Source organism: Cebidichthys violaceus, unplaced genomic scaffold (assembly GCF_023349555.1).
Source record: "Cebidichthys violaceus isolate CVI_PGR_0920_01 unplaced genomic scaffold, fCebVio1.0.p SCAF_21, whole genome shotgun sequence".
Taxonomy (NCBI): domain Eukaryota; kingdom Metazoa; phylum Chordata; class Actinopteri; order Perciformes; family Stichaeidae; genus Cebidichthys; species Cebidichthys violaceus.
Genome location: NW_027176384.1, coordinates 9,023,319 through 9,048,158, shown reverse-complemented (window position 1 = coordinate 9,048,158; position 24,840 = coordinate 9,023,319). Strand labels below are relative to the sequence as shown.

Here is a 24,840-nt window from a genome sequence, read left to right as displayed (position 1 = left end):
TGGGTGCCACCAAGTGTTAGCCAGTCCCTCAGTAAAGCATCTGGTCTCTGTAGTTTGCTCCAAGGAGGGGGTTCCAAGTCTGATAGATATGAAATCAATGTCTTATTCGTCATAAATTTATTTTATTTTTCCACATTTCTTTCCACATCAGTCACTCAGATCATGAAAGCATCATGGGTCAACGGCTCTCATTTGCAGACAAAGCTGCATTTATTGACTCAATTTCAACACAAACACCAGAGCAATGACTTCTGACATGAAATCACAGAGACAAAGTGCGAAAAAGCAGTAAATCCTACACAGAAGATCGAAATTTAAAGTGAACAGAGCTTTTTCTGCTTATCTCTGGTTTGTATTTGCTCTAAAAAAAAATACCACATTTGTATCACTTTCACTTCAGTTCACATGTATTTAGCGTTTTTATTTAGTTTTTATTGGGTATTCAAGTCAGTAGCACAGTGGTGACTGAGTGGGAAACTGTCTTTAATGATTCATTTCATCGTTAATCGAATCAGACTTGGGATAGAAGGGCTGTTGAATTACGCAGTGCCAAATTACGCACAACAACCAGCAGCCACATCAAAACCTCCAGCTCGCCTTTAACTTCTCCTTCACGAGCTCTCAGCGCAGTGAATAGTGTGCTGTGTGAGTGTGAGCTGCTGCTGGTGGGGCAGCACCGCTTTTTCTGTCTTGATCTGAACTACTAACCACGTCTTAAGAGAGATCAAAATTCAATCCCGTTCTGAGAAAAAAAAAAAAAAAAAAGAGAAATGACGTTATTTGAATATGTGCCCAAAATCCTTAATGAATAACTTAGGACGAGTAGGAGGCAAATGCTGCCCCAGCTGTTTCCTGTTGAAAATGTCTGTGTAATGTAGATAAATGTGAGGGATTTTCTCTCTAAATCCGTCTCCTGTTCGCTAAATCTCACTTCTCCAAAACGAGCCTGCGCAATGGAACAAAGTCGGAATATTGAGATGTGACATTGCCCGCATCTCTTTCTCCCCGTTTTTTAATGACTTCAAACAAGTTCCTTTTCGCCGGGCTTTATCTTGCGGAGACCCGTGGGGATGTCTAGCGCTCTTTCCTTTCAGTGGCATTTATGTGATGTCTTCAAGGTAACTTACCTGCTTTCCTTTGACACTATATATTATCACCTTCACTTGCTCACCATTTGCACAGAGCATCCTCAGTTTAAACTGGAACACCACTTGTTTCAGTTTGAATGTTTTACTGATTTTAAATGCATGACTAATGTGGATTTATTCAGATTTGTATTCTTTTTTTATGCTGTTAGAGAGCAACTGTCCTGCGTGTTTTAATGACTTGTTTTTTTCCACAGATAACAAGAGATTGTCCACCTACTGCTTAAATTGACTTCTTTTTTTTCTTGACATCGTGCATGAGTTTCTCTGCGCGGATGAATGGGTTCTCATTCTCAGCGCTTCTGTGCGTCCTGCGCTCTTTTTCTCCAGAAAGTGCTAATGCAGCTCTGCAACTTTCAATGTCATTACTGCTGAGTGTGCATTATGAAGTGCTACATGTCTAACCTGAGGCTGCGGGAGTAAGAGAGAGGAGAGCCTTAACATGAAATACTTCATGCGCGGTTGGGGTTGTGATGTCGATGGATAGTGTCCTGTGTTTATTCTTTTTATTATGTATATTTGGCCCACTCAGCTTCCTCGGCTGGGTTTTGGCGGGGGAGCCGTTTTCCATCTCACAGTTTGAATCGGAAAGATCCCTGGAGCTTTTTGCATCTCTTATTCTGCTTTTTTAAAAATTGAATCACTTTTGGTTTTGTTCTGTGCGTAATAATGCGCTGACAGCTGTTTTTTTGGCACTAGGGGGGAAATGCTTAAGCATCATTACCGAGTGGTGATTAATTATATGTATTTTAAATTTGAATTGATTAATATGGATTGTTATTAACTGGTGAGGACATGCAGGGGCTGAGAGATGATAAGGAGAAACGTGTGTTTTCAATTTGGTCGCGCTCTTCTCGGTTGCGCACAGGCGCTCCGGAGCATCAGAGCTGGTCAGCCTCCTGTTTGACTCTTTGACTCTGACACATAGTGGAAGTTTGGATTCAATATATTTTCCTCCACATCGCCAAACTCCTGTAAAGTTACCATCTGTGGCCACGGCCACTTTTATTTCTACTTTTATTTCCCTTTTTTTAGCGGAGCGAAAGCCTGGAAGTTATAAGGACGCAAGCCTTCAGCTCACTGGGTTCAATGTTTATGTGGGAAAATGTTTAGTGTTGCCACCACTGATGTGTCATTGAGCAAGGCACTGAGCCACCAACTGTCACAGCAGATGTGCTCAGTGGTCAGCAGTTTAATATGAGAGCGGTGGCTTAAAACGTGTGACTTCCCTTGCTTGAATTAAATAAAAAAATCTCTCTCTCTCTGGCTCTGTCTTTAACAGCAGTTGAAATGCTAACGATCTCTGTCTGTCTCTCTCTCTCTCTCTCTCTCTCTCTCTCTCTCTCTCTCTCTCTCTCTCTCTCTGTCTCTCTCTCTCTCTCTCTCTCTCTCTCTCTCTCCCTCTCTCTGTGCTGCAGAGTGCGATGTGCTGTATCTCCTGTAGCCACACCCTCTCACTACTGCTGTGCGTCCTCACCCTGACTCCGACGGCAACAGGGGCGGGTCCAGAGACCCTGTGCGGGGCGGAGCTGGTCGACACGCTGCAGTTTGTGTGTGGAGAGAGAGGCTTTTATTTCAGTAAGTGCACCTTTTTATTAATTCATAAAGGTTGGCTGTATCTGTCCCAGAGCTCTCCACCTCCAGCGAGCTCATAAATAAAAAAGCAGCCTGTTTGACATCTCGTCTTGACTTTCTCCTGCATCAATGTTCCCTTTCTTCTTCCATTCATTCCTCTTACATCTTGTCTTTAAGTTCACATTCATCCCTGCACATTCGTTTTAATGCTCCACTCTGATTGATGGACAGGAGCCCAGATTTTGAACAAGCAAACCTAAATGAAATATGGAATACTGATAATGAACAATTCTGCTGGTGGCAAAGGGCTTTAAGTGGAAATTGGCTCACTATCTCTGAGAAAGAGGAGGGGTAGAAACTAAATGTTGCAGTGAAGTTTTTTCATTTTGTTCCACCAGAGAAGGGAAAGTGACCCAAAGAAAACCCTCCACAAACAATCCAGGATTTAAATCTCAGATTTTTCCATTAAGGGTACAAACCAGCCCAGAACAGCACAGGATATATGGAGCTACCGAGGTTAGGTGCAATGCTCCACCGGCTGCCAGTGTTTCTCAGGACATGTATCCTGATCCTTCTGTCAGAGACGAGCAGTGTGACTGTACATTAGCAGTATAGCTGGCTCCGACACAAGAGAGCTGAGGTTTATAACTCCATTATTTACTTTTCTTTGGCTGACATCCACCAATTAAGCCAATTTGCATCACATTTCCCCAAAAGTCATTTGAAGATTTCTACATGAATTGATTGTCCCGGTGACCCCTGTGCCGTTTTGACATAACATCCATTATTAATGGTTTGGTTTCGGTCCCAAAGTTATGAAAGCTTTTCCACATGTGGTGGACTTTGTCAGCTGCCAATTTCAAAAAGAAAAGAAGATATAAGATTTCTGTGGGAAATCAGCAGGATCTATAGTGTTCTCTTTCCCAGTAATTGATTGCTTTCGCCTCAACCTGAACCTGGAGTGGTTTGTAGATACACCTTCTTGAGAACTTGGTGACGGATGGAAGATTAGGGGCCGGAGGGGGACTTGTCTTTGAATCCCAGCCTCAGTACAGCAGTGGAATAATGTAGTAGTGGCCCATGTAGCCTTTATGGATGAGAGAGAAAAAGTCATTAGGATTCATCCTCTGGGGACCATAAATATCTGTACAGAATCTCATCCATCCAACAGTTTTATCCACTGGATCTATCGCCATTTTAAAGTCCACTCTGCAGTTTATCCTGGGCTTTGATGCTCTATATCATCCGCTGCCCATTTTGACGCAAACCGTACGTACCTGCATGTGTTTCTTTTGATTCTTGGCCGTCTTTGTGTGACTGGCTTCTTAGTCCAATCCTCCCAAGAGCCGCCTGTTCACTTAACTCCGTGACCACCTTTCTTGGCGTTTCAAACACCAAATGTTTGCTGGCGTTTGAAGAAACAAAAAGCCACTGCAAAGATTTCGGGGGTAATTTGAACTTGAACATCAGCCTTTAGCACCTGCTCATGGTACCAACAAAGCATCCCCGGAAAAAGTTCAGTTTTTTAACATTCAACAAACATTTTCTTTGCATGACAACGTATGCTAAGGAAAGGAACATTAATTGCAGGCATGTGACGGTACACAAACACTGGTTTCCTGCATGACAGTCAAACACGTGGATCCGCCTCCCAAACCTCCACGCTACATGTGCCTTCATAAAGAGGGCACTACCTCCTGCATTGGCACTGCAGATTGGCATTGGATGAAAGGTAAATTGTTGTTTCCTCGACAAAAAGCCAATTTTCCCATTGTTTTGTTCAGCAAGATAATCTTCACAAATTAACACCACTTTTGTGATTTTTGAAGCGTAAATGCAAAGTCAAAAGCTAACGTTAGGCTATAAACAAACTACACCACGGTCACATGAGCGTATACACAACGAGGCTGTAAAGTCATAGCAGTCGGCGTTTAGTCGTCACATTTAGCCACATGTTAGCAACCGGCTTTTTTAAGACGCGTATAAGTTTTAAAATTCACCATGAGGGTATTTGCTGACGTATTTTATGTCATAGAACAAAATGTTAAAATCTCTTAAGCTTGTGTTAACCACAGAATTTATTTCTCAAATAAAAAACATTAAAAAGAACGATTGACTTTGAGACGAGGGAACTGTCCCAATGCTGACTCATTTCCAGTTTTAGGACTCATCCCTGCAGCACTCAATAGACGTGGTACTGAGCTGGACCCCCAGACCTCTCAGGTCCGTTGCCTGCGTGCTTCCATCTTGTCCATACGCAGCCCAATATGGCTAAGAATAAGGTTAATATTGAATGATTTGTGGCACACGATTTATGTCCAATGTCGACTATTAGCAACAATGAAGAAAGTAGCGTTTCCTGTATGTAGCGAGACGGAAAGTAAGGGTGTGAGAACTGGAATGATGTTACCAGTTTGTGTCCAATCACACTCCAACCCTAACACCGAACATTCATCAAGTGTTTCCTAACCATAACTATGTCCTACGTTATTGTGGTTTTCATGCGCAGACGTTGTAGAAATACTAATTGTTGGCATGAACCATTCCAAAATGTCATTGAGCGTCATCCAAAGCTTTTTGCAGAATCATCCAAAATCGATGTTCTGCCTGGAGGTCGTGTCACCATGCACCTTGCTGCTGCTCCCCACCACCCCACTGTAAAGTTCTTCCACCCCTTCATGCAGCTTTTCCAGCACCAGTCAACATCATTCTCTGCATCGGGCCCTTTGTACGGCGTTTGCCAGAGAGTTTGTTGGAGAGCCACCAAGCTGCTGCAAAGCTGCGAGTCTTGTTCGTCCAGATGCTGCTGGCAGCACCCACATGCTGTGAAGTGGTCGTGACAGCCCGCTCGATTGCCAGTTTTCTGCCAGTTAAGACTTTTTGGTCTCTGGATTCCCTCCGCTGCAGCACTTCGCTTGCATAAATGACCATGTTCTCTTCATTTAGGCTGAGAGACGGCGGAAGATCGTGGACTACGTGATCACAGACAGCTTTTGAGTAAATTATGCATCACATTTAGCATCTATGTGATGCACGGATCAAATCTTTAACACCAACAAGACATTCTCTTCTTAGGTGGTGATTGCAATTACTTTATGATTACTATGTCAGTTTAAAGGTTTGTATAATGTTCCCCAAGCAGTCTGCAGCTGTAGCTTAAAGCCAATGAAATGTTCAAGATTTTGACAAGGTTTGAGGGTGTCCAGAGATCGGACGATGTGAGAATGTGACAAAGAGTTGGCTACTCATAGCAGAGTTTTACTACAGCTTTGTAAATGTTTCTCACAGGCTATAGACGTGCGGCACGACTGTCCATATTCATCTCATGAGAAAGTGTTGAATGGAGGCCAATGTAACTCATAAATCCTCCTGCAGGATAGACTTCTTAAACAGGAACAGACCTTTTTGTGGTACGGGGAACGTGTTTGTCTTTCCCGCATTACCTTACACTGTGCAGTCACTGAACTGCACAGCGTCCATCTATCAATGCCACATTTTCCTGTGTTGAAAAAGAGGTGTATTTCACGAACACTCCATCCCCTTTTTTTCTGAAAAGACGATGAGGTTTGAGCAGCAGGGTGCAGCGCCTTGGAAAATATGTTGCTCACCGTCTTCCTTCTGTTTCCTTTCGCTCTCTCATATTCTCTCAGTCGTTCCTTTTCTGTCTCCTCGCCTTCGGTTGCCACATTCACCGGTGGCTGTTTGCGTGACAATATCTGGAGAATTCATTTGGGTTCTGTCGTCCATGTGACCCGGTGGCCTAGAAAGCTTGGCCAAAGGAGGCGTGCTCCTTTCCCTGAACTCTTCCCCTCCAGTCTGGTCGTGTTGAACTTGGCAGCCCTCTGATTGATAATGTGTCCAGAGAAAAGTGTTGCAACGGCAGTGGGCTCTCTGTGCTGACGGTGCTTTTGCCAATCCACCTTACATATGTCACCAGTAAAGTAGCACACTTGCATTTTAAGACTGAAGGTTTCCAACCGTGACAGAAATGCTAAATACTAGTTGGTGGAAATTTTCCTTTTTTTTTTTTTAAGGCAATGAAACAAACTGCACTCTATGAAACAGAAAAAAATACCACTGTAGTCAGTTTTTCCAATTATTAGCCTGACCTAGAAATCCTCAGTTGTCTTTGTAAAGCTTTAGCAGGCAGGACCGTCGGGTGATTTCACTGCAATGTTCATTCCATGAATCAGATCTGTTATGGAAGTGTTTTGGCCAAAGTGTGAGTGCTAAGTGGCTCCCAGCCTTAAGTCACTTCATATTTTATCAGTTCTTGCTAAAATATTCACATTTATTCTAGAGTGAGAGCGTATATATAATCTTACTGTTGATTTCTGTGAAATGAATGATGTGCAAACTCTCCTGAATTATGACAAGATGGAAGAATCCGTCATTTCTGTCCCGGGAGCTAATTGTTGGTACACAAAGTTCTGCCAAATATGAATCGTGGTATATATGTTTTTTAGATGTTTTGGCTTGTACTGATGGCATGTGAGTTGAAGGTGGAAAGGAAAAGGGAAAATTGCTTTTAGCAGCCATTGATGAGACATCCTCGTCAGTGTTTGTCCCTGTCCATTTTATTCAAAGCCACTGGAGCTGCAGGGAGGTAGAATGTGCAAACACCACGTCACAGGCACGCACGCACACATGCACACACTCAAACATACACATAGCTTGGCCTTGTCCCACAGCAGCAGGGGATTATGTGGATTACAGGATGATCAGGACACCCCCCACCCCTCCCTCCCTAGTTTTACACTGGACCTGAACACACAGCGGAGGGCACTGAGATCTGAAGAAAGCCCTCCTGTGTCCTCTCCATCACTGAGAAAAAGTGTCGTTTTCCCATTAAGACCTGAACTAAAAAAACTCTCCGACCCTGAATTACTGCTCGGCGGAACAAAGAGGCATCTCATGAAAAGGATAGACAGGCGTCCTTCAGATTTAGATCTGTACATTAGCTGAATCTGAGACACGAGGGATTTGAGGACACTAACCAGTACTTTACCTTTTGAAACCCTTCATCAGTGTAATCCATGTAGGACCCCCATGACAAGTGCAGTAGTGCAGAGATCATCAAGGTTTAGAGTTGATATCTTGCACCTGTGTGGCATTCTTTCTTCTTCATCATAGGCAGTCTCATACATTTTCTTATCTCATCCTTATTCCAGTTGTAAAGGAACCAAAGAATCCTGCATACTATTCATCACCAACAATTCAGCAAAAACAGATACGATGACAGCAGGCAACACTGTCTAACCACAGGCTAACACATCTTATGATTGATACCTATTGGTCACCAAAGAATCCAGGCACACTTTCTTCGCACTTAATTAACCTCAGATCTTTTATCTTTATTAGGTACACGTCGAGGATTTTTTGGTTCCTTTACACTCTGGAGCTTTTGATCCTACTCACCTGTCAATAAAACCCAAAACTGAGTTTTGAACACAAAGAAAAATTGATAAAAACTCCCCTCAATTCGGTCATTCATTTAGTTAAAGAACACCATAGCATGTAAACCCTTTCCAATCACTCGCATTTCTACATTGATGGTGTGACACTTAAATCTAGTTCAGTGTCTTCCAGTGGCGCCGTAAAGTGAGCAACACGTCGCTCCTGCTATAAACTCTTTGTGGTACCAGTGATAAAGAGGTATTTTCCAGTACTTTAGCAGCTCTTACAGTCCCTGCCCAGCCGTAAACTGCTTGACACTTTGCAGGAAGAGCGGTGCGCAGGCTCCAAGAATCCACTGTTTTTTATTGACCATGACCAAGCTGTAAAACTCAGATGCTTTCTGTGCCACTCTGGAATGGGGGAATCCAGCCATCAGTGCCGCTCCTTGGAGGAATGAACGCTATGTGTGCTGAGGCTGTCAAACACCAAACCAAAAGATGCTACGTGGAGCAGCGCCGTGGCATCAGATGAAACGCTGAGTCAACACTTCAATTGACAGGTTGTCTATCTGACTGTTGGACCAACCGCATAGTTTTCTGTGAAGAAGGGTGATGGTGCTGCACTCCAAAGGAACATTCTGTGGAGTATCAAGCACTTGAAGGATGGTTCTGAGAAGCTCGTGTTCTGCTCGGACGGCGGCTGTAGTCAGCTTGGATTCACTGCAGATAAACATTCATTGGAAAGGCAACGGAGAGCTACGCAACATAAAATATACCAAAGAATTTCAATATACCCATAGAAACTCTTAAAATCCCTTCAGCTGTTTAGATGGTGTTGTACCTTTACCGAGGTCAACTTTTGCCACAGTACAATAAGACATTTATAATATATCCGATTGAGCATTGCACTTCTGCAACCTTGTTGGACTCTTGATTCGTCTTTATGTCACTTAAATATGCCACTCCTGGTGGTGCTTTGTAACTTTGAATATGTGCAGTAAAAGAAGTGGTGCATTTACTATGTATCCTAGAAACTATTAGTGTTTGAAAGATACTGACATGCAGATAAAGAGTGGAGGTAATGAATATGCTGTTGAAGAGCTTGGACAGGTCCACAAAGAACCGCCCGCTCTCATCGATTGGCTCATGAAAGACGAGACAATGTGTGAGTCCTTTTGCAGGCTATGAGAAAAGCGTTCTCTACGCCATGTAGTCTCAAACTGACTGCAATGTAAATGCTTCCGCGTGATTAATCATCTGAACAAGAACGTAGTATAAAATGTGAGAGAGGGGAGGTGTACGAGTGTTTTATTTAGTTTACGTTGCCTGTTTTAAGCCTGACCATGGTGCTTTAAAATAGCCTCGACCGTTTCACGGTACAGACGTGACGTTTAATGATGCACTAAAAGCCGTTTCACAACGTTAACGCTGCGGCATAAAAATACATGCGAAAAGCCTAACGTGCGTAATAATGAAATTATGTGCTAATTATACGCCTTCCCATGAGATCAGGTTGGCAAAGAAGCAAACTATGAACCTTTTCGAACTACATCTTTTTTGAATTAATACTCATTTATACCTTTTCATTGGCGCATTCCTTCGTTTTAACTTTCTCTAAGTGGACCACTGCAGCCATTGATTGCTTACATTTTACAGTAAATCACAAAATCAACTCGACATAACTGCACTCTGCCTCGTCATGGCGGCGGAAACGCTGACACACGCTTTCTAATCTGACCTGAAACCCTCCTTCATCGACGTGCGTGATCCCAGCCTACAGCATCCAGGCGGCCGCCAGGCGGGAAGCACTGGCAGAAAAAGTTGTTTACCCTTATTTGTTTAACAACAGTCACAGAAAACAACTCTTTATGAGGGATTACAGCAGCTATCCATGGAATTGAAGCATTTAAAACCTTCCAAAGCTTTTAGACCTGATTATTATATGCATGTTTTTCCCAAACCTGCCCTAGCTGATTATCCTACATGTTACAACCGGTGCCAGCTGATTTTCCTCTCCCTTCCAGCTGTTTGTGCAGCAGGGTTGCAAGCTATTTTCAGAATAATAGCGGATGTTAATTTGTAACGGCTTTATTGGGAGGGATTGAAGAAACAGGCCAGGCACTTTTGGCTTTCAGCAGCCATTATATAATCGCCCGGCCAGGGCCGAACGTCATATTTCTCTCTTTCTACATTACTTGATATCAGGTGGGAGTCCAGCAGCCAAGGCTGGGCCCACTGATGATACTCACCGCAGGGAGGAAAAAGCTTGTTTGTTCAGATGACTGAAAAAAAAAGAATCAGTAGGTGTAATACCTGGCCATGAAAGGTGTAACTGAAATTAATAAAAATGCACATGCACATGCCAAAAGATTTTTCTCACCTACCTATTTTATTTAACACACTCCCTTTCGGCAGTTTGAGATCTGGGGTGAATGTGGTTCTTCTGCTGCCTAAATAATGCAGACGCACGGTGTATTTTTAGCATCATTCTTACCTGATGTGCAACATGAAAGCCTCCCCTGTCCCTCCCTCTAATTCACACCTCCATCATCTTCCACTCTAGCTTTGTGTCCGAGGAGAAAGATGCTGTTTCTGAATGAAAACTGCTCTCTGTCCAGAACAGCATTGTCAAGACAAGGCAGACAGAGAGCAGAAGTTAATGCACTTTGTCAGCACTGGCAGGCTTCTGAGCCAAGAGCTATTAACTCAGAGAGGGAAAGGCATTTCCTCCTTGTAAATGCCATATTAAATTATTATTATTTTATTTGGTAACAGGGAAAAGCCCATCAACGCTATATTGCTCAAGGTGAGCAGGGAATTGTTAATGGAGAGTCTGCGTTTTTCTAAAGGCCACCAAAAGAGGGTGGGTTTTAGGGGGTAAGGGAGTTGAAAAAGGAAGTGAGTGTTGGCGTCATGGTAACTTGATGTGGTCACTGACTCAACAAGCTGATCACACCTTTAACTAATATTTTGCCCATTTTTTTCCAGCGATAACATAGACTTCAACATTTCCACCTCACCTCTACTGGTGTCGTAGTCACGGTCGTTTCTTGGGTGCAATCGTGCCGCCGTCTTGAGCGTCTGTGTTCTCGCGGCTTCTGCCAAATGAAAAATGTGAATGAACAGTGGGGCAGAGCCAACAGGGGTGCAGCCTCTAAGCCCGCCTGGCTGTTTCTGCCGGTTGATCGAGGCCCAGAGGGCTTGTGGTTTGGCCTCGCCGGACGGGCCTCCGTGTAAAAGATACCTGGGCCAAAATGGCTGAGTGTGATATTCTCAACGTTTGGGTGACTGCGGCCCCCTTTTTTACATGGAAGCAGCTGCCAAAAAGGGTCCATAGTGTGCAATGTGATACATCGTAAATTATACACCGAAGAAATCCATGTCATTAAGGCTGTTCATATAGCTTTGGAATCAGACCCATAACCACGGCTGTTATCCCTGCTAACAGATTAACACTGCGAACCGATATAAAGTAGAAAAAAATGTCTGATCAAAAATCTGATTTGCATACATTTTATTGCCTCTTGGCTAAATGGAGTTCACGTGGGTTTTGTCACTAGGAAACCAGCGGCAGGTCTTGAGTCTGTTAACTCCAATGAGAGACGTGAATGTGAAGACAGATTATTTGAAGACAGACGATTCTTTCACTCCGTTGTCAACTAAGTTAATATTGGACCTTCTTTTGACAAGTCACAGATCTTCCGAACATTATGACACTGAAATGTCATTTTCCTCCAGATCCGGGGAAAATTAACTTTGTTCCAGACTTTTCTTTGTCTCAGCAACATTTGGCAACTTACGTTCATGAACACCCGAGCCAACACATTTTTTGTACCGCTAAATATGGCAGTTAGCAATACATATTCAAATATTTTATGTTTGCAAAAGAAAAACTAAATATGTGTTTTCATCTGCCCAGAAGACACTTACAACATTTCAAAATGAGGTAAAGGGATGGGGGGAGATGGGAGTACTGAAGAGACAGGATGTGTACCATTTCAAAGTGTTGGCGGGGCTTAAAAGGCAAAGTTTTGTAATAACCAGCTAAGTTGTTGCCAAAACTAACCCCTCCTCTCGCTGTTCCTCCTAAACAGGTAAACCAGGCTATGGCCCCAATGCACGGCGGTCACACGGCATCGTGGACGAGTGCTGCTTCCAAAGCTGTGAGCTGTGGCGCCTGGAGATGTACTGTGCACCTCCCAAGACTAGCAAGGCTGCTCGCTCTGTGCGTGCACAGCGCCACACAGACATGCCGAGAGCACCTAAGGTTAGTACCGCAGGGCACAAAGCGGACAAGAGCACAGAGCGTAGGACAGCACAGCAGCCAGACAAGACAAAAAACAAGAAGGTGAGCACAGCACCAAACAGATACACTCCAAAAAAAAAAAAGATTTGCTCATCAGGAAATATGTAAGAATAACGAGAAAAGGATTGACATTTTGGTAGCTTTTGTCAGAGCATGCACACAAACTATCCTGAGAAATTGTTGACATCTGTTTTCTTGCCAAGGGTTAGATGTTAGCTTAGCATGAAGTTGGGGATTGCCCATTTTTCAGACCGTCCATTATTCCAAAACCCCAATAGTCCAAAAAACGTCCCATTGGACCGAAAGCGCCTTATCCCAAACGCTCAATGTTCAGAAGGCCCATTGATCCAAAAAATCAAACTCATGGCTAGTTATTATGCAGAATTACATCTTTGAGTCTTCCCGATTTGTTGCCTCTACAAGTCTGATTGTATGGAAGTCTATAAAAATATGACTCTACTTCTCACTTGATTTACTACCTCAGTAAACATTGTAAACATGAGTTTATGGTCTCAAGTGCTAGTTTCAAATCTTCCCTCAGAGAAGATCCATTGATGTCATAATAATCAGCCATGTGCTTCTAAGAGTTTGTATTTTCGGTGCAACCAGCTGTTGGACAAGTGCGCTTTCCGTCCAAAAGTTTGGGGTTTTGGCAGCCTAGAAATGCACATAACCCTCCGTTAAACTACATTTAACTTTAACTTTTCATTTTTACATACAGTTTTATATGGATTAACCTAACAAGATAAAATGTGTTTATTTGTGAGCTTTATGTTTGATTTTGTTGTGGACAGAGCTGGGCTAGCCAAAGCGCAATAATTAATAAAAAAGTAAAAAAAACGCTGGGCACTTTCTGATAGACCGAGGCTAGCAGTATTTCCAGTCTATATGCTAAGACGTCTTTAAGGGCTCAGTAGGTTCAAGTTTGCCAGCAGTATATCACCGTATAGCAAGACACACAAATCCATCCAACTTTAGTGGCTTCATCTTCTTCCCACAGAGACCTTTACCTGGACATAGTCATTCATCCTTCAAGGTATGCACGCCACTGGACACTTTGTTTAATTTTATTGTCATTTTTGATTCATCTATAGTCGTTTAAACCACTATAAACCATACAATCTCCACACTGACAGTCTCAACAGTTTCAAAAGAAAAGTATTTACTTTGAAGTGAGAGGGATTCATTTAAATATTCCTTGTTCCGAAATCTTAATCTCTTGGCCAACGAAAGAAAGTGTGAGGTCTAAATGCAGACTCTGTTTCATCCTAGAGTTGCCAACCTGCAGGAGAGTGTGATCCTTTTAAGATTCGACCGTGTGCTTTTTACCCTTCTCTCAAAAAAGAAAACCATTAGCAAGAGAAGGAACTAAGTGGTTTTTGTGGTAGACCCAGTGGCACTCCCGCTCCCCAGGCAGAATCTCCACTCTGCTACTGTACATTATGTGCTGAAATTCTGGCGTCTCACCATAACAGACTGACACATGCAAGGTCCGGAGATGAAGCAAGCGTATCACGTTCAGTGTATCTCCGTGCGCAGTGGCTTCTCCACCACTCAACTCTTTGAACTGTTACAGCTGTAGGAATCCTCCTCACGTTTTTCTCTTTAAGTAAAAACTAAAATAGGAATTTGTGTGTTTTTCTATATTTACATTTTTCTCCAAAGAAGATATTTTTGGACATACCAGTTTTTGAGGAAACAGCATTTAAGGCTTTGAGCCTGTGGGTGGACGGTTAGCTTTGAGAGCCAGCATTGTTAGCGTTGCAGCTAACTTGCGTTGAATGTCGAAAAAGCATAGCTGCTGAAAAATAAATGATACTCAAATTAGGCAAACAGGAATCGTAATTTCAGAAGTAATTACCGAGGTGACCAAGGTTTACTTTCACCATCCAAACAATGCAATTCTTTCCCCCAAAATCTTTACCAAAGCTTGCTAAATTTATCCTGTAGCCTATCTGTGTCTCCGCTACATGGCTAAAATGTCTTTTTCTTTTATTGCAGGACGTGCATCAGAAAAACTCAAGTCGAGGCAACACGGGGGGCAGAAATTACCGAATGTAGAGAAGGAGCGAATGGACAAATGCCCAGCGACTTGGGAAGAGAGAAGGGAGTGGCCTTACCCGGTACCCCTGTGGAATGGTTCACTGTAAAACAAAACAAAGAGGAAGCTAGCAAAGGTTCTAAAAGCTCTTCAAAATGATTGAAACCTGAGAGCTAAGTGGTGTTTAAGGGTTTGATGAGGGATCTTGTGATTATTTTATACACTGCACCATTCCATATCGGGAGGAATTCTTTGTAAATGCAATGTAACAGACTAGTTTAGCTGCTGAGACACGAACAAGAGCTTATTATACCTCCACGTGTGAGCTCCAGCATCCCCTGGCTCCAGGAAAGGTGGGAAACGCATATCTGGGCTTCAGCCAATCAGAGAGCGGCAGGCTGTGTTTGAGAATGAGTGTCCTGTCTCCTGAACTTTGCGGGGGTAAATCTTTTCACTCTGAGAGAGTGGATTCATTCACTCCTTTGCTAAGACAGGAGACTCTGTCACCGGTCCCCGATTACAGTTACTTCCCCAGTTTGTCTTTATGCACCATGCATTACCCAGGATATTTGTAATAAGTAAAACAAGGTTCGCTTTAAAGGACAAAGACCAGTTCATTATCAGACTTTAAACATTGTTTTAGTTATTTTACCTTGAACTTAAGTCAAATCCCTAATTCCTTTCTTTAACTCCCAAAGTGGAGTCCCATAACGGTTTGAGTCCAATCCAAACCCCTCTTAAACCTCAGGAAGTGTTGAGAGCCTGGGGATTGAGTCTACGATCCAAACACTTCTACAACAGATCAAACACCATCAGAAAAAACAAGAAACTAATAAACCAGAGGCTAAATTGAAATAAGTTTTTTTTAGCCCGTCAGTTCATGGTGCATGTTAAGTTGTCAGAAATGGGTCTTTCGGTAGATTCAAAGTACATTTGGCATAAGCCAGTGGAATTAGTCAAACAGCAACAATCAGTCACAAAGCCGTTTGTCAACAATCCAGTTACCGGTGATCAACATTTGAGGCTGAGTGGGGGCCTGTGTTCAAGGTTAAGCACAAGTCATGAAAGTTTAGTCACGGCACGTCAACAAGCGCTCTAAAAAGAGTAAAATATGTTTCTTGTTCTCTTAAAGAATTGACAATATGCTCCCAAAGTTTGAAGCAAAAGGAGAGGCTCTAACAGTCGCCACGTAGATGGGAAGTTTAACATTTGATTGATCGATTTCGTCCCGTTGTATTTTTGTTTTTTGAGGGAGGCTGAGAACTTTGCTACTTCAGTTGTCACTTTTGGACTGCATTACGTGCCATCATGGCGACAGTTCAACAAAACACCACAGCAATCAGCGGCAAAGTCCACCAGAGGAACATGCAGATTAGACCGATTTGGTAAATATTGCAAACCAAAATGACAAGTCTTCCTGGAGATACGAGATACGGCACACATATAACAGAACACAAACACACATACAAAGCACCCACAGTGCAATGACAGTTGTGTAACTGTGAGCAAAGGTGAAGCACACACAAACACGATTCATAAAAAGACAGTTCTGAGAAGTCCTTGCATGAGGACTGGCGGTCACGGCTGTTTATTCAAGCCTCCATGCAGATCTACAGTCATTCTATCGCACAAACCACCCAAGACATCTCATCTTTGCATCTGCCTCCTCTGCCTGTGTATAATCAAACAGTACTCCCATTTATGTTAACCTATGCATTACTATCATTCATTGTACATGATGGTTTCATATAACAAAACTGTATTAAGAATCCTATCCACTGTATAATGGTGCTATTTTGTAGTTTGTTACTTGCAAGAGATGGCTAAGACAGACAGATGGCAGGGCTTAATTGGAGGTCTTCCCTTTTGCACAGCCTTGTGGCCACCATTTTAATAGTGTTTTTATTTGTAAGCTGTTTCAATAAGGTAGTAGTGTAAGCGAGTAAATGTATCTGTGTGAAATCTGTGAATGCATGGAGATTAAAAAAAAAAGAAGATAATACCATGTTGTGGTCCCAAGAAGGCAAAACGCTATTTTTTCTACTGTTTTTGAATTATTTTCTCAATATAGATCCCTTCTGCCAAATAACTGTACAAAAGTACTGTGAACTGTGATTCTTCCAATTGTATTGAGATTGTTAAAAGTCATGGTTTGCTTTCGTCTGTCCTGAGATGTGTGTGTACATGCACCTCGCTGGAAGCCAAGGTATTGATTATTAAAAACACTTAATGCGAGACTACGTAACCTTTGCTGAACAGCGGCAACTGTGGCTACAAGTGGTAATTACAGGAAAATAGAACATTGAATTTGCCTTAATTTCCCAAGATTCTCTTAAATCAGACACAATTATTGTTGACCAACAGCCGTGTTTCCATTCAATTGTCAAATGAACTTTAGTGAAATAAAATGCAAATTAAGGCACGTGTCCATCAACTGGTGTGCAGCGGAGAAACTCAACTACGGCATAATATTTGGAGCTACATATTTGCTGTGTCAGAAGTTATTCGTCAGTTTCATTGAATTTGGTTTCCAGACCACTTCTCTAATGCGATACTTCAAAATCTGCATAAAACTATGTGAATGGAAGCACGGCTTGTGACGCGTTGAGCTGTATAGTGTAACGGGAGCTCAAGTAGAGACGAGTCAGCGAATTCGCTCATCATCTAAATGAAGGAATTCTTTCTCGCTAGGAGTTTAAAGAGAAGATACCGATACTCTTTCATATCCTTCTGTTAAATACAAGGCTTCCGTCAGCAGTCAGTGAGCTTGGCTTGGCTCAAATAGCAAGAATGCAAATAAGCCTATTTCCCTAATGCCTCATTTCTTCATGGTGCAACTCGACTCGACTCACACGTGGATACCAGGTCCTTTTTTCTATTTTGTTTTCCACTGCATTAGTAGACGCAGCGTTGTGGGTGGGCCTGGGAAAACATTATTAAAATTCAAATTTGAATACACAATAAAGACTAAACAAAGGTTCCCCTTTCTAAATACATTTATTACGGGATTATCGTGTAAAACCATGAACCAATCACAACAAGCCAGAAACGTGGTGTCAAGTTACAGACTCCATACTAGGAGGTTAGCTGAGATATTTGATTAAGAATAGAATACCAAAAGTAAAATACAAAAATAACTTTGTGTCTGTGAGAATTGTAAAAAAAAAAAAAAAAAAAGATATGTAACCTGTAATTAAAGGATGTGGTTTTTTCGTGCATTTTTTCATGCGTTTTTTTCTTGCGCGTTTTCATGCGATTGATCCTATGTTTAATTTCCGCACGATTTCAAGCAATGTTCTGCTTATAATGAATAGTCTACCAGAAACACGTTGAATTGTACGGTATAGTTTTAAGAGCTGCAATTTTTTTTTTAAAAACTGTGTGCAGTGAATACAAAGATTACAGTCGCTATTGACGGTAGCTTGGCTACTTTTATAAATTCTGGTTTTGCCTCAACTCGCTTGGAACCTTGACGAATGGTATTTAAAACGCACCAGGTACAATCCACATCCTTTGCTAATGAAAAAACAAAAAAGAGTGAGTCGAGTTAAGTTGTGGAAATGACGCATAAATGTTCAACTATTGTTGCCTGCGGAAGCTACTGCTCAGAGCAAGGCTGCGTTTTGTTGCTGATGAATTTAACTTTTCATTTGTTAGAGGAAGAACGTGTTATTTCCTCAGAACGTTACATAGTCTCACTTTAAGAATGAGCCAGGAGTTTAATTTATTTTAAACAAAACATTTGTTAGCACCCTATCAAATTAAAACATCTAAAACCTATTTTCATTAAATTAAAAAAGTGTGTTTTTGTATGACGATACTTTGGTGTCTACAAATTGTATAATCAGTCGACCTGGCGGCTGAAATGAAAAAGAAGCTGGTTGTGGAACAACTCTGGTCCTCCCAGATTTTCAGATTTACAGTACAAACCAAAGACTTTTCCTTGAAAACAAAGCCCCCCTGAAGCTCACTGTCCAAGAAACTGTTTGATTACAGCACTGTTATTTATGGTGCTTGATTGCCTTCTGTAGAAAAAAAATACTGACAAATTGTTCACCATTCCTGCTGAATAAACCACTTGTCAACATCGCATACATGTCTGGAGAGTTTTTTTCATGCAGCAAGCACATACAATATATATATATTGCTCATTTATTAAAAATGAAAAACAAACATCACATTGGGTGGCCGCTGTGATCAGCTGTCAGTTGGCTTTAACAGCTGGAGAGACTTTTCATAGTTTATGTCTGCACACATGATCACTGTACTTAATAATAGTAACTAATAATACTAAAAACTAATAAAGACACAGTAATCATCACTGTAGAGGTGTTTTCTCTGTTACCTCTTTAATAAGCTGTGTTCTGTTTATAAGCACAGGATCGATTTCTACGGCAGAATGCGTTTATCATATTTATGACTTGCGTCTTTAAGTTTTGAAATTGTGATTGTGACGTGATTATTAAATAACCCCGAATATGATTATGGTTTCTCTTAAATGACATAACCCTCAGGAATGATCAGCCTCACGTGACTGAATGAAATGATGATAAATGATGTAAAAAGCTCTCTCTGACATTAATTGTATACATTATAAAAGTTATTGAGGGAAATATCAGATCATGAAAAGACAAATCTTTCTAACAAATGAAGAAAGTTGTTTGTGGTCCTTTTGTTGTTCAGTCTACAATGAACATATATTTAAACCAGATACTGAATCAGAAAACATATCAAATATAAAGCTTGAGTTTAATCTGATCAGTCTTCGCTGTTTACAAAAATCGTATCAGTCCGATCGGCTGCAGCGTCCAATCACATAACTGATGAACGATGAGGGGGCGTGTCCGCCGCTAAAACACTTCCTGGAAGCCTGTTCTCGTGGGTCCTCGCTCATGGCTCCTCAGAGATCCCGCCTCTCTCCTCGATCCTCGCTCCTCCGAGCTAAATAAGAGCTTTGGGACGGCCGTTAATATGGCGGCGCAGAACAACTTCCGGTTCAAGCGAGGATCGAGGAGCGAGGAAATGACAATTAAGAGACTTGAGATGTACTCATTGACATTCAGACACTCTGCCATGACACTTGAACTCAGGTGTGCTTGATCATCTTTGCAATGTCGCTACACCTTGATTGGACAACACCTGTGGTGAATTCAACTAATTGGACGTGATTTGGAAAGGCTCACACCTGTTTATATAAAGGCCTCACCGCTGGCTGGCAGAGCCTGGAGAAAGGATTGTGCTGAGGCAGAGCTCTGGGGAAAAAAATATTCTGCTGCCTTGAGGGTTCTCAATAATTCTTAAATAGAAGAAAAGCTAAACTGAGCAATTGGGCTAGAAGGTCAATCAGTAAAAGCGGTGACAAAGAACCCACTCTGGCTGAGCTCCAGAGCTCCTGTGTGGAGATTGGAGAAACTTCCAGAAGGACAACCATCAATGCAACACTCCACCGATTCGGTGTTTATGGCAGAGAGGCCAGACAGACGCCTGTCCTTAGAGAAAGTGCAGTTGAAATTTGCAAAAAAGCTGTGTAAAGCCGCCGAAAGTTCTTCAAATAAGTACTGAGTTAAGGGCCTGAATACTGTCAGTTATTTAAATGTTCTTTTAAATAAATTTGCAAAAAACCCTCTAAAATCCTGTTTTTGCTTTGTCATCATGGGTAAAGATTGGTGACGTGGGTGAAATAAATTTGAAATTCTAGCATCAAAGCTGCAACATAACAAAATATAAAAGGGTTGAATACTCTCTCAATTTAAACACTCATTAAACCTCTGGGGTAACATCCTATAAAGACAAAACTCCCTCTAATATGCAACATCACACTGGTAAACCGCTTTTATGAGGAACACAAACCCCAGACACCTGCAAAGCAGAGGTTAGTCTCTTTTAAGGCATTTTGACTCCAGATAAAGCCGTAACTCGAGATGAAAGTGTGTGCATGGTGCAGTATGAAACGGAGTGTGTGCTGAATGACAAAGTGATACTTCCTAGGAGGTGGCGGGGTCTGCCAAAGCAAACACAGCGGGGCGTGGTGCTCCCCGAGGCCAGAGCTGCATGTTCAGCTCTTTGGAGGATGCTCGCACTGACAGCTTGAGCTCTAACTCACTCACTGTCAGCACTTTTTTTTTCAAACGGATGTATGTGGGACAACAATCAAACCCTGATATATACTGGCTCTCTGGCAGAGATCAAAATGTGAGCAGCAGGGAGGTCGGCGAGGTCCCGGTGATCGCGGCCATCCTGGATGTTATTTCATCCGTCTCTATGACTAATACACAATCAATTATCTCACCCTAATGGTCCAATTGCAGGCTGCAAGCTTGCAAGATTTAGCGTTCAAATAAATCCGAGAGAAATTGTGCGCAGAGAGAAGCCTGGGCAGTGGCAGGTAACCAAGCCATCACAAATAAGCCAATTATCAAAGTGAATACGGACGTACAGTCATGCTGTTGTAATTATTCTAAAACACACAAAAGCCAGGATGTCTTGAAAATGCTCTGTTTATCCTCTTACGTGTGCTAACTTTGGATTATATGGAGTGCAACACAAAGATGTTTGAACAACCTCAAGAACCAGGATGGTTCTGGAAAGAACACAATCCGTTTCCCATTGATCTGCGTGCGCTCGCAACCCAGTGCATCTGAGGACACAGATTTTGGACCGAGCCCTGAAACACAATCTCTCCACACTCTTCAACTCCTCATCTTAAGCACACAATTGTCTTTTGAATGACCTTGTGGTCTTTTTTTTCTTCTTTTTTTTAAACTACACTCACCAATTTGTACTACTTATTCTACTGGTTGTACAGGAAAAGTGGTTGTAAGGCTTCATCAGTCTTCAACCATTGATTTTTTTTTTTCCAGTAGGACACACAGGATTTCACTTAGCTGGGTTTAACTTTTGCTCCTGCTGTTGTCAACTCGGCATTCGTTGTCACTAATCCCAAATATTCTCATATCCGAAGGCGAGCATCCAGGCTTGGCTAGCGATGAGTTGATCATGAAAGATTTACAAGTAGCCTTGTGTCACATTTTATTGTTGCCATAAGCCAAGGCCAGATGTAAAAGGAAATAGAGACACAAGAGTCCAACAAGTGCACCGCGAGCTTCGCACTACAACGGGAATGTTAGCAGTCAGATTAAAGCATGTGTTAGAAAAAAAAAGTGCCTCAACCATTGGAGGAGATTCTCCCTCTTTCTCAGTTTCAGTCGACAGTGGAAATTCACTGAGGCTTGATTATAGCAGGAGAGAGTGTTGGCTCAGCTGTGTGCTTTAAGAACCCATGATGTCAGAGCCTTATTTTCCTTGGAGAGACTCTCATCAGCTGCATTGTTCCAGGAAACCATGGTCTGTTCTCTGGGCAACAACAACAAAAAAACAAAAAAAACAGCCTGAAATGTGCCCCCACCCCACCACACACACACACACACACACACACACACACACACACACACACACACACACACACACACACACACACACACCTCCCCCTGTTTGCACCCACATTTATGCGGCATGCCATCCACAAGACTCTGCAGCACAAACATACAGATATCAAACATCATGCACTGCGACACTTTTATTTCCTTCTATTAGAGGACGAGTGTCAGTGATGAAAGGCAGCGTGTTAATATATGATTGTAATAATGTGTTGGCCCCCGGGGGATTATAAAACAATGCTTCTGATGTCATAGGGTGCAGACTTCTGAGGCCTCTTTATGCACAAAGCTGTGAGCGGTGTGATTGAAATACTGCAGCTGACAGGTGATGTAAGCCACCGACAGAGCTGGTGAAAAAAACTACTCTGCAGCTTCCTCAACTTCAAAATTCAAACCATGCATGAGGCCGAAACCAATCTGGATGCAATTACGAACGCATACAACAAAACAAGACCAAACATAAATCAGTGACAGCGCCGTCAGTAGTTGAATAAACTTTACTGGCATCGGTTGAAGATTTGACGAGCTGTGTTGTGGAAACATAAAGCTTTAGTAAATAATGTTCATGGATACCCACAGAGTCACATCTGGTCCTCATAAGATTATTTGACTCTTGGCTTTTTTTGCTAATGTTCTTTATTAGAGAATTATGGTAATGATTTCTAAGAAATTCAGATCAGGGGGAAAGAAATCACAGTTACCAGATAAAGACCTTCACCACAGCTCAGAGTTCATTGAATCTTCTCAGTGAGTGCCAAGGAAGCTTTGGATCAGGTGGCGTCGATTTGCAGGTTGTCTACTGTCCATGTGAGCGCGTTAATGCAGCCAGAAATATGGGAAAAGGGAAGGAGAGATTATCAGAAAGACAGCGAGAGCAAGAAAGGTTACGACAACAGAGCATGAAGCTCACAAGTTCAGTTGTGCTTCTGCTGGAACGGCTGTGCCCCTGTGGACAAGTTCAGTCCTTCAGTAGAAGTCCTCGCCCTCCAACAATAATACTTACAAAATAAAGGCTGACCGCTCCAAGTAAAATCACTTCAGCTGAGTTCAATAGCTATTATTCATGTCCCGGCTCTCCATCCCCTGCGCCACGGCTCCTGTGATGTTAATAAGGTAAGCCTTTTGAGCCGAGAAGAGCTATGTCAACATGAAGGCCATTTTGGTTTATGCTTGCCTCCGCCTTTTATCCTCAGCTGATGATGGTGTGGGTTCTTGGCGATCAAGGCTTGATCACAGAGCTGTGGCAGATCAAATTCTCCTTCAAATGAATAGATATGTGGGGCGAAAAAAGATTTATTTGCTTTCTTGTCAGGAATCAGATGAGAAGATTGATACTGCTCTCATATCTGTAAACTAAATATGTGGCTACATCCATCAGCCTTGTTACCTTAGCATCTCAAAGCTCACCAATAAACACATTATATCTTATATCAATTGGAAGAATAAATGTTGACATTGTAGTGTGGTGTTTGGTTTCTGCCAACCCCAGGAATTGTTCTGACGGTTTTCTGAAAAGTGAAGCCAATGCAGAAGTGCCCTTAACTTGAATTATTTCTACTGGCCATCAGGGGGCGACTCCTCTGGTTGTAAAAGAAGTCTATGAGAAAATGACTCTACTTCTCTCTTGTTTATTACCTCAGTAAACATTGTAAACATGAGTTTATGGTCTCAATCTCTAGTTTCAAGTCTTCTTCAATACAGCAATACTTTGTGATTGACATGTCGCTTATGGTCTGGAAGTTGTCCGTATTTTTATCTTACAACTTTAACACTTTCACAGCATGTTTTCAATTCATGACAGTTCATTATAACCTCTTTGGTCACTGAAAAATGTCTTAGTCAGCGTTAGGTTGTACTTAGCTCCACCCTCTTGCATCACTTCTGGTTGCAAAAAGCCAAAAAACGGCGCCAGGCAAAATCCAAGATGGCGACAGCCAAAATGCCCAACACGAGGCTCCAAAACGGAAGTCCACACACCAATGGGGAACTTCACAGTGAAGTCCACTCCTTATATACAGTGCATTGGTTGAATGTCAACATTTCTCACACAAAAAATACATTTCATACCTATGTTTTATATCAGCCTCCTATCACGTTTGCAGAAACACACAATGCCACGTTGTTAACGTTGTGTAACGATTGGTTGGGTTAAGGCAACAAAACTATTTAAGGTTAAGATAAGAAAAAAGATAGTTCACTTTTACACATAATGTCGTCATTCAACGTATCTGTGGTTTGAAGAAACGTACGTCTACACCTGGTGACGGGCCGCCACAGCAGTGCTTTAAGCTAAACGCTAACGCCAGTACGCTAACATGCCGATGTCAAGCAGGTGTAATGTTACACGTTCACCATCTCAGTTTAGTGTGTTCTCAGCAAGACAACGAATAAGTGGATTTCCCATAATGACTCATCATGATGTTGTGCAATAGTCTGTTGTATTATTCTCACCAGTTCATACATGTTACTGACCTTTTGTTGATGGTCCATCATGTGCAGCCACTGATGCCATTCAGAGAAAATGACCACTCAATGGGCGTCTTTCATGCGACGCAGCCAGTCTCTGTCCGCTTGCCTGCTGGGTTCATTTCAGCATGTGGATTTTGAAGCAAAAGAGTCACAATTAATTCCACCTTTGACTTCCTGTGGGCCGCCTCTACGCCACTCTGTGATGTCGTGGAATAAAACCGCCCTCCGTGTTTCACCCCTTTTATCCATTTGAATTCATCACATCTCTAAACAGACAAAGCTATTCACCTTCTTATTTATGAAAGGAACACCTATTAGTAGAATTACAGCTGTGACCTTCGGCCTTTGAGATGGATGCAACCCTGCAGGAGACATGACGCTTTCTTACATTGAACAGTTTGGAAGCAAAATGCTCCTCTCCCTGAATATATAAGATGGGTGAAAGCACTATCACGACACTCGCTAGGTGACA

The 24,840-nt window shown here is 42.2% G+C and overlaps 1 protein-coding gene across 2 annotated transcripts; it reads left to right on the top strand.

Moving 5' to 3' along the window:
* The first annotated feature begins 572 nt into the window (after positions 1 to 572).
* On the top strand, positions 573 to 18,555 carry igf1 (insulin-like growth factor 1). Of its 2 annotated transcripts, XM_068717200.1 has the most exons (5): positions 575 to 1,118; positions 2,564 to 2,723; positions 12,211 to 12,464; positions 13,423 to 13,458; positions 14,424 to 18,555. In XM_068717200.1, the coding sequence occupies exons 1-5, from the start codon at positions 1,071 to 1,073 to the stop codon at positions 14,481 to 14,483; spliced, it is 558 nt and encodes a 185-aa protein (XP_068573301.1). In that variant the 5' UTR covers positions 575 to 1,070; the 3' UTR covers positions 14,484 to 18,555. The 2 variants fall into 2 exon arrangements, with proteins under 2 accessions (XP_068573302.1, XP_068573301.1); XM_068717201.1 differs by lacking the exon at positions 13,423 to 13,458 and having other exon boundaries at positions 573 to 1,118.
* The last annotated feature ends 6,285 nt before the right edge of the window (positions 18,556 to 24,840 follow it).

Coding starts and splice junctions, on each gene's coding strand:
- igf1 (XM_068717200.1), top strand. CDS start 1,071: ATGTCTAGCGCTCTTTCCTTTCAGTGGCATTTATGTGATGTCTTCAAG. Junction 2,724..12,210: donor AGAGAGAGGCTTTTATTTCA/GTAAGTGCACCT, acceptor CCTCCTAAACAG/GTAAACCAGGCTATGGCCCC. Junction 13,459..14,423: donor ATAGTCATTCATCCTTCAAG/GTATGCACGCCA, acceptor CTTTTATTGCAG/GACGTGCATCAGAAAAACTC.